Source organism: Rutilus rutilus, assembly GCF_951802725.1.
Source record: "Rutilus rutilus genome assembly, chromosome: 18".
In the NCBI taxonomy this organism is placed as follows: Eukaryota; Metazoa; Chordata; class Actinopteri; order Cypriniformes; family Leuciscidae; genus Rutilus; species Rutilus rutilus.
The window spans coordinates 6,823,191-6,834,050 of NC_140231.1; the positions used below are offsets into that span (position 1 = coordinate 6,823,191).

At 40.4% G+C, this 10,860-nt stretch overlaps 1 protein-coding gene across 1 annotated transcript; it reads left to right on the forward strand.

Moving 5' to 3' along the window:
- Nucleotides 1-6,215: 6,215 nt before the first annotated feature.
- Nucleotides 6,216-9,871, forward strand: spry4 (sprouty homolog 4). Its single transcript, XM_084387044.1, has 2 exons — nt 6,216-6,388; nt 7,868-9,871. Exon 2 carries the CDS (start codon nt 7,919-7,921, stop codon nt 8,852-8,854), a length of 936 nt encoding a protein of 311 aa, XP_084243170.1. The 5' UTR covers nt 6,216-6,388; nt 7,868-7,918; the 3' UTR covers nt 8,855-9,871.
- Nucleotides 9,872-10,860: the final 989 nt, after the last annotated feature.

The window sequence follows — 10,860 nt, forward strand, 5'->3', positions numbered from 1 at the left end:
CGATCGACTGTCCTGCACAGTTCATCTCCAACCCTAATCAAACACACCTGAAGCAAGCAATTAATGTCTTTAGGGTCACTTGAAAATTAAAGGCAGGTGTGTTTGATTAGGGTTGGAGATGAACTGTGTAGGACAGTCGATCGGCAGGAGCAGGATTGGGCACCCCTGGTTTAGGCTATCGGGTGTGTATCATCATATTGAACTAATCCGGTGATACATTGTGGCACAGGAACACTCATACGACAGTAGCTCGCACATCACATGAAGATTGCACGCACAGAGAAACATTCAGGAGCGCAGAAACTCATTACCAACGCTGTCCAGTGATTTATCACTGAAGTAGCTTAGAAACTCAACAGTTATGGCATAGATTTTTATGCAACAACAAAAAAAATCCTTAATTAATCGTAATCTATTTAAAATGTTCAATTAACCCTATTTCAAAGTACTGATTATGACCACTTCAAGCTTCAAGGAGTGTGACAGAACAATGTTGCATCCATCATTTTCCAATCGCTTCCCAAAAGGGAAAAGTTGATCTAAATAAAAAAGCTAAGTGTCACCAAGAACATCAGGCCACTAGTCTGGCTAAGGAGTGTATAAATACACTAGGGACAATAGAACCTTGGGTGACTGTAGCCCACCTCTATCTCCAATTATCACAGAGTTCAATTTGGGGGAAGGGTTACTATTGAAGAAAACTGGGGGAAGGGCAGGTGGGGTGAGGGCACTTGGAAAGGGAAAGAGTACGTGTTGTTTCAGGTGGCCTAACTTGCAGGCTTCCAGCTGGCCCCAGGAAGTAGCCCTTGAGGGCAGTATTGGCAGCTCATTAGCAGAGATCAAAGCCCTGCACTTCCTCCTGGGTAAACTTGCTCTACTCAGCACCCTCCACCCAGATCCCCCAGCGCTAATCTGATTGATAAGCAGACAATAGGGCTAATTAACAAAATGGAAACTGCAGTAAAGCAGCAAAAACTCTGAATATATCAGGGATTTCGGGTCAGATTGCTAAGCAAAATACCTAAGGATGCAAATTATGTCGATATTACTGGATGTTAGCACTTTAATCTTGTTTCACTGACTGAGGCTACGTCTACATTAATCCGGACACATTTGAAAACGGCGTTTTCATTTAAAAACGCTCTCCGTCCACACTAGCATTTTCAGGCTTTTTCCGACGTTTCAGTGTGGATGGGACACCGCCTGAAAACGCTAAATTCACCTTACTGCGCATGCGTAAAACCTCACAAAAGCTCAATGAGATGATGAATTAATAAAGTTATCGCGCAGTTCTTCTGACAGGATAATTTTATTTAGCAACATATCTCACCACTCACTGATGCGTCCAGGTCGCACTCAGTCACCATGTTTGGCCTAAAATGCAACTGCTCTTGTTTTGCCACAGGACAGCAAATGTGAGTGAATTTTCTGTCATCTTTGCAGGACTGTGATATGAAGAGTGTGCAAAGTAACATATTTTAGCAACAGTGGGAAAGTGAATAGCACATAACAGGCACAATATGTATAAACAGGAATATCTATTGGTACATCACATGACCAAACTTATGTCATCGTTTTTAAATACCACCGCTTTGACAGTCGTCACCACAACTCGAAAACGGCGTTTTCAAATGTATCCACTTTGGAGAGCATCTTCAAAAAGCTTCGTTTTCATTAATAAAATTGCCGTCTCAGTGCTGGATGGAAGGTCAAATGGAGAGAAAAAGATGCGTTTTCAAACGAATGGTCCGTGTGGACAAGGCCTGACACTCAAAGCCCTCCTGCTCATTAATAATGAATTAGTTTTATTCACAAAACAAATAAATAACTAGAGTAATGTCCGGTGGATGTGTGGATGCTTCTCCTTCATCATTCAGAAAAATGCTGTCTCACAGGAAGTGGGCTGCTGATGGAAATGTGTGCCTCCTCCCGGCTGGAGCTTATTTTAGCTGATAGCTTGTCAACAAAGGCCTCCTTGGGATGGATAATGCTGATCCACTGTGCTTTGCTTGGGCCAGCATTGCTGATTCAGGTCTCAAATATAGCTCCCCGCTGTTAGTGACTCCATGATGCACTACTAATGAAGGTCAGGCATTCTCATGTCAGCAAGGAGCGCTGAGGACAGCATGAAGTTTGACCTCCTACTTTGCCACCCAACTACACTGACTTGCATTATGGGTCATATATCTATAACTGCTGAGTCAAGCCTGACAGAGTACAAATCAACATATAACTGAAATGGGCAAATAAAACTATAACGTGAGCATTGTGAGCAACAACTCCATATGTTGCTATACATTTGATAAAGACAAGATAACCTGATCTTTTAACAAAAAGAGCAGCTGGCATGTCATTACAGGCTTCACACATTTCTTTTGATTTTATCCAGTTCTGCAAGCCGAAAACCAGCTGCTGTCACAGGAAGTGGGGATTTTCATCTATGCAAACATACACATAAAGAGGCTGAAAAACACACTATTTTTCTCAAATTTCAAGTCTTTGGCAAACTTTTGGATTTGAGTGTCCTGTCTGGTTTCTGTTTTGACACATTTATTCCTCTTTTCTGGCTTTTTCCTATAAAAGGCTTGTGTGGAAATGCAGGTAATGGTGTCTAGCATTGATGGTGTGGAATGGGAACGTTGTGATGGGGATAGTGGGATACTGGAGTGGGTTCTCATGGGAGGGGGGAGTCTGCTATGCAAGGGGAATGACGCGTGGAATGCCCAGAATGCTTGCGGTCAGAATGGCAGGTCCACGCCCCCAGCAACAGGTCACGCTTCATCGCTAGTCTGTCCCGTGGGTGAGAGTTCAGGGCCGCTCCTGTCAGTTCTCTGAAGAAGGGTCGAAGGTCACCATCTCACCAAGAGCTCGGCTTTCCCTTCTCTATCAGCAGGGGACCAGAAGGGGCCTTCCCCTTCTTCCCACACAGGCCCAGATCTCCAAAGGCGGCATTCTCTGCATATATCCCTCTCACAAGCTCCTTCCTGTGGGCTTGGCTTGAAGCTGAGGGACCCCCCAATTGGACACAGGCTGCTGGTTTTTAAATCAGGTCACTACTCAAGTCTAGCCTAAAAGCAACAGCACAGATTTAAGTTAGGGATTAAACACTTCATATAATTTATATAAAAAATTATACTCGAAATATGTGCTGCTTTTATTTACAAAGAAAGGCTCTAAGTGATACAACTTTAAGCAGATAATCACTGCAATACAGTGTGGTTGTTAATACCAATCTAATTATATTTACAATCTTTTATTTATGAATGTTAAATGGTTGCACAAAAATAAATCTCTGACTATCTAACGTTAAACACTAAAACAAGGTTAAAGGGTTAGTTCACTCAAAAATGAAAATTCTGTCAGTAATTACTCACCCTCATGTCGTTCCAACCCCGTAAGACTTTCGTTCATCTTCGGAACACAAATTAAGATATTTTTGATGAAATCGGAGAGCTGTCTCACTCCTTCATAGGCTGCTAGGTAATTGCATCTGCCAGCCCAGAAAAGTTAGTAAAGACATCGTTAAAATAATCCAAGTGACTACAGTGGCTCAACCTTAAGTTTATCAAGTGACGAGAATACTTTTTGTGCGCAAAAACAAACAAAAATAACGACTTTATTCAACTATTCATTTTCTTCTGTGTGGGCCTCTGAGTGAGTTCACGAGAGCGCCACGACGCATGACCGAGAACTGAGAAGATGACACTCACGATCATTTGATGGGAAAGTGTGAAAGGTAAGCCATTCATTTTGCAGCATTGGTAAGGCAAGGTTTCTCACGATTCGGACATCCAGGAAATGCACACTTTAGAACCATTTTAAACACTACATCGAGACCCATCTGCGTCATCTTCTCAGTTCTCGGTCATGCGTTGTGGCGCTCTCGTGAACTCACTCAGAGGCCCACACAGAAGAAAATTAATAGTTGAATAAAGTCGTTATTTTTGGGGGGGTTTTGCGCACAAAAAGTATTCTCGTCGCTTAAGGTTGCAAACTTACAAACTAATCACAAACTTAAGGTTGAGACACTGTAGTCACTTGGACTATTTTAACGATGTCTTTACTAACGTTTCTGGGATGGCAGATATCAATTAGCCTACCTAACAGCCTATGAAGGAGTGAGACAGCGCTCAGATTTCATCAAAAATATCTTAATTTGTGTTCCAAAGATGAACGAAAGTCTTACGGGGTTGGAACAACATGAGGGTGGGTAATTACTGACAGAATTTTCATTTTTGGGTGAACTAACCCTTTAAAGTCAGAAAAGCAAAATAGACTGGATTATAAAAATAGACTGGTGCTTGAATGAATGAATGAATGAATGAATGAATGAATGAATGAATGAATGAATTAACCATTCATTAGTGAGTCATCATTAGATGTAGCCTATATGAAATTAGGCAGAAAGTAAATAAATAATCAATGATTCATCATTAGATGTACATGATATTTGGCAGAATGTAAATAAATAAATAAATAAATAAATAATCAATATTAATCATTAGATTTATATGACATTTGGCAGAACATAAATAAAAATAATAATAATAATAAATGAGTAAATAAAAAAAAATCATTAGATTTATATGACATTTGGCAGAAGATAAAGGAATAAATGATCAAAAATGTATAATTCGATTTATATGACATGGCAAAACGTAAATAAATAAATAATCAATGATTCATCATTACATTTATGTAACATTTAGCAGAAAGTAAATAAATAAATAATCAATGATTCATCGTTAGATTTATATTACTATTGGCAGAACGTAAATAAATAATAAATTATTCATCATTAGAAATATGACATTTGGCAGAACCTAAATAATTATATAAATAACCAATGACTCATCATTAGATTTTTATGACATTTGGCAGAACATTAATAATAAAAAATAATAATAATCATGATGTGTCATTAGATTTAAATGACATTTGGAAGAAGGATTTTCCATGGTGGTATGGTATGGTATGGTATGGTATGGTATGCTATGCTATGCTATGTAACCCATTGTGTATTGGAGATGTTAAATTGCCCCATTTGATAATCCTGTTCTCAGTTTGTGGTCGTTTGCACCAAATGGAAAACACTGTGTTCAAAGAGAGTGTATGCACTATATTTAGCTCTGTCTCTCTCCCTCAGGTTCCATCTAATCAATATTGAAAGTGCTTTCTTTTTTCTATTTTCTAAGAGGAATATACCATTTTAGCCGTTTTTTTTTTTTTTTTTTTTTTACCTAACAAAGCTATAATAATAATAATGAAAACCTTTCTCTCCTAAATTTAGCACATCAAAAAATCTGATTGTATTTTTAATATGAAAGCAGATGTTGTCATGGAAATGTGTGCTAATGTGGAGGCTGCCCATTAACATTTGACAGCATTAGTCAAGCCACAAGCTGGGAATTATCCGTGGGGGGAAGGGTAGACAGGGGGGTGTTAAAAAGGAAATCCACACACATTTCCTGCTTGTGGGATCGTTACAAATCGACAACATCCTGTTCTTTTGTTGATCCTGCATGACCTCATGCTGCTGCGTCATAAACGTGTTTTTGCTACTCCAGTGCGCGAGCTCAATCCAATAGGAAATCAAAATGGGACTGATTAAACTCGCTCTCTCTCAATTTTTTTCTGCTTCATTTTGAGCAATACCGATTGTTCCTGCCCTGTTTTCTGATTACCAAAAAAAAAAAAAAAAAAAAAAAAAAAAAGGGGATAAAGTGCATTCGAGGCTTACAAATTAACCCGTGGTGACGAAACTCGAAGTGTTTTGGACTAAAACGTTATCTAACTATCCAACATTTTACATTCCCAGTGCGTCATATCAAACAATAACAGATGAACACCGCAGTTCAAATTGTCCAGTATGTTGCCTTAAATTTCAATGAAAGAGAATAATAACTTCCATACCATAGCAGGTCAGGACCTTAAGAAGACACACATAAGGCAATGTATAGAAAACATGAATTAAAGCAGTTGTGGCCGCCTTCTTCATGTAATCCGCTTTGGCATTGCCCTTGTGACGAAAAGCCCCCATTCTTCCATTCATGAAATCTTGAAATGGCGCATGCGCTGTAAAATCCGGAGCTCTCCCATTCATAAAAGTGTAACCCCCGAGTCGTAATGCCCTCCCATTCACAAAAAAATCTGTCAAAGCATCTGCGCAGTACATTTCTTACCCTCCCATTCATAAAAAGCCATTTCCCTCATGTAGTTGCAACATCGTATGGAGAAGAAGACTGTGTCCTTAGCCTACTGCAGTGCACATCGCACGGATAGTCGTCCGGATTTTTTTCCTTCGTGGCTTCGTTTGGATCTATCTATTGTTGGAATATATCGCAATAATCTGTTCATCTGAGAAGAAATGATCTGTTTCCTAAAACAAGTGAGTTTTTCGTTTAGTTTAGTTTAATATATATATATATATATATATATATATATATATATATATATATATATATATATATGTGTGTGTGTGTGTGTGTGTGTGTACACACACACACACACATGAATGCCATGTACTTTATATTTTTGTAATACTATAATACAAATGTCAAAGACAACGCTAAAACACGGAGTTTCATATTCTTGTTTCGAATCGACTAATTTTGCTGGTTTATCACAAAGCGCCGATACAGCCGTTCTTTAGCAACGCATTGTAGGTATATGTGCCTTGTGTAAATATTTAACTACGGACACTAACCACGACAGGATCGTATGCGATTTAAGAATGAAATGGACGCGTAAAACATGTGAGGATTCGAGGTTAACCGTATAGGCTATACGTCGTTTCATTTGATCGGAGAAACAACAGGATTTCGTGTTGCGTATCACGATTCTGTGCCATTTGCTCGCGCGAGCAGCTCGTTCGTTCGCGTTCTGTCGAATATCATCGCGTGACGCTTCACTGCAGCTCGCGCATTCGATATTACTGTTTTAATGAGTAAAAGATTTAATGGAGATTAGTCAGAGACAGACGTTTTTATATTCTAGTTAATATGTAAAAGTCTGTATTAAAAACGCCGTTTGAATGTAGACTTTGTTTGAAACTGTAATTGAGGCACGCCAGCATGTAGTAAACTGTCGTTTTAAAAGACGACACGACAGTAGGGTACAAGCTTGCTTAAAAGAAGCACAGAAGCCCTTAATTCGCAACGTATCCAGTCTGTGTCACTTCAGTATTAGATAGCTCACGCAAAAAATCCTGCAACAGGTTGATTTTTTTTTTTTCAAATCATACACAGTTATCTTCAGCGCTGTGGCAAACATATAGAGACAGCTAGGCTGTGTAACATTTTACAGGACCGTCCAACGAAAATATTTCCCTGGATTAACTGTTTCAACCGTGCAGCTGCGTTGAAGAGAGGATATTAACCCTTACACTCTTGAGTAATAACGTCAAATTAATCATAATGAATCCCGGGTTGACTTCATCAACTTGTAGTGATTTGTAACTTAATCGTTTTAGAAAAAGCTGTAAATCCTAATTTAGCCTTTGTGTGGTTTTCTTAACTTGTTTTTGGTTTATTCTGAATAACCCCTCCCTTCATAATACTAGTGCGGGCTTGTACTCTAAACTGATACAAATAAATCTGATTGTTGATGTGAAGGTTTATACACTCTCTCTTTTTTATTTTTTTTTACTTATAATTACGAGTTACAGTTAACCCTAATTGTTTTACACATGCCATTTTCAAGCTCCAATTTGAAATGTTATGCAAATGCCAACTTTATTTTAGATGTGGGTGTTTCCAACACACAAACCAATCTTTGTTATTGGCAAGAAAAAAAAAGAAAAAGTGTGAATAGAATAGAATTCTATGAGGGTGCTTTTCAGTACTAAGCTGTGCTGTTATCTTTGCAGGAGTGCTAAATGCTGACCTGATCTCTGGTATATGAGGAACATAACCTACAGATGGAGTCAAGGGTTCCTCACCACATTCCTGGAGTCTCCTCCTCCATCATGGTGCAGCCTTTGCTGGACAGCCGAGTTCCCTACGGACGGCTCCAGCACCCATTAACTATCTACCCCATTGACCAAATGAAATCTTTACATTTGGAGAATGACTACATTGACACCCCTGCTGTGATCTCACAACAGCCACCAAGCCACAAGGCAAGCACGAGGGGGCAGGAAGTCCTGCTGGGAGCCCCACACCATCCTCATCTGTCCCGCTGCGAGGTCCCAGATGCCACCACACATCCGTGGATTTCATTCAGCGGTCGGCCCAGCTCCATCAGCAGCTCCAGCAGCACCTCCTCCGACCAACGGCTGCTGGACCATGCGGCTCCCCCCCCTGTTGTGGATCCATACACTACTGGCAATGGCCATGGCAGGACTCTAGGTGCAGAGCAACCCAAGGTGATGAGCTCCAAGACTCAGAACCTGAAGGCAGTGACGGCCTTGCCAGTAGAGAAGAAGCATGTGCTATTGTGTGAGAAGTGTGGCAAATGCCGATGTACAGAGTGCACATTGCCTCGGGCCTTGCCATCTTGTTGGGTTTGCAACCAAGACTGCTTGTGTTCAGCGCAGAACCTAGTGGACTCTGTCACTTGCATGTGTCTAGTCAAGGGCGTCTTCTACCACTGCACTGATGAGGACGAGGAAGGCTCCTGTGCAGACAAGCCATGCTCCTGCTCGCACTCGAACTGTTGCGCACGATGGTCCTTCATGGCAGCCGTTTCACTGGTGCTGCCCTGCCTGATGTGTTATTTGCCCGCCACTGGTTGCGCCAAGCTTTCGCAGAAGTGCTACGATGGCATCAGCCGCCCAGGCTGCCGCTGCAAAAGCAACCAGTCCTGCAAGGTGGCGGAGGTCAAGGCCTGTCAGCTGGAAAAACAGGCCTCGTGATGGTGTGCCGGAAATGGAGAGTACAAAAAGACTCGTGAGCAAAGTTTGCAGGACCTTCTCCAGTAGTGGTGTACTTCCCAAAATCATGGTACTTAAGGTTCACGCATTATCCTCACGCTCAAGGTATTCTGGCGTAAATCAGTAGCAGTGTTTGACTGACCAACGGGCACAAACCATTCTTTTACTTGTTTATACAGTACTACAGAGGGGAGGCCTGCATTTTCTTTTCCTGGGGTTCTCACAATGGCTGCGGGATCAAAGTATTTGCCATTTCAGCCCCTAGTAAAAGAACTTGCTAACACAGAATGCTGCATTTTAGCAAAACGTCTTTTTTTGAAAGATTCCGATCTCTTCTCTGATGTTTATTTTCTCTTTGGGTGGCTTTGAAAAGTCAAAGTAAATATCACCCATTCAAGAACACTCTATACTTTGGCAATCCCTCTCCGGATCTGGCACTGTGGAAAGGTTGCAGCGAATTCCAAGCTGATAACATGTCACAATCAAAATAACCAGACTTCATCTCTGTGCACAGTGCATTTACAAGCTTGTTATAGAGCTTTATTTCTTCTGTTGTTTGAAATGCAAACATAGGAGGTAATTTCGTTTCATTGAAGGATTCTAAGTTCCCTTGATGTCCCTAAATGCAATGTGTACTATTGCGAAAGACATTGGTGACCACCCATAACCACGTGGCAGGATGTTTCTATCTTCTGTGGGGACATATTGTTTGTTTTTGACGGCAAATAGGTGAAATAGCTTTCATAAGTAGTCCCTTTGATGACATGCCATAGCATACATGAACTTCCATAATGATTCTTCCAAATGTAAGCGGTTCAATTTGTTGTAGACAATGACCTCAGGGATCATCAGTTCATCTGAATTACGTACAGCGTGTGAATTCAGCTTGGAACTAGTTTGGTGACTAGAGTTAAGGAAACGGGCAGTGGAATTGTTTGGGGGAAAAAAGTAAAAAAAAAACAGCAATTCAGACACCAAGCGTTCATAAGCTATGGGAAATATAGGGCCAGTAGTTACGGGAAAAGGAGAAGCTATAAAGTTAGCTTATACTGCTCTGCCGCTAATAAACTAAACATGCCAATTGTATCACCATTATAATAAGGCAAAAGCACAGTATTATGTACAGTAGCATGTACAAAGTGTTTCACTGTTGTTGGAAAAGTTCCTCTAGTTTACTACGCACCATACCACCACCAAACACAACGCTCTATCAATGTGCCCTAGTATCGAACTGCTTTCTCGGCATATATTTTTGTTATATGTAGAGTATAGAGATTTTGCCAAAGGAGTGCACCATGGAGTTTGCGTTGACCATTTTATAATTCTAATTGTTTGTTTTCAAGTGAGCATGCATTGTTGTACTCTAGCCAATTAGTGCGACAGTAAGCTCTTAAAGGTACGATGCTCCACTTCCCAGGATTCCTAGAGTCTTGGAGCACGAGGGAATGTTTTCTGCCTGCTCAACACAAACCCACGGTTCACGCATTTATACCGAACTGAGACCTCGCTCATTTAGTCCCACATACTCCAACGTTTGTACTTGTTGCACAAATCAGAAAGGCAGAAATACACTACTGTTCTTAGTCTTGAATGTATAAGGCTAGTGTTTAAGTTTAAGTTTGCAATCTAAGCCGTGGATAAGTGCCAGAGTAGTTCTGAATGGAGAAGCTTGCATAGAGAAGAGTTGCAAATGTACCATAGATATCTTAGATTTTGACCTATGCAGGTTACACGTTCTTGTAAATAGTCTCAAGAAACTAGCTATCTTAAAATATGTTTCAAATGTCCTGAGAAATTGCATGGTACAATTTAATTACAATTCAGTACAAAAGTATATAAATGAATTATTATATTTTTGGGAGGGCTGGGGGCGGGTGGGGGTTAAGATTATGTGGCTGTGGCGTAGAAGGTAGGGTGTTTTAGGTATTTCAATTACAAGCACTTGATTTAGAAAAGTGTGCCAGGCAATAAAAATACCTCTGTTAATG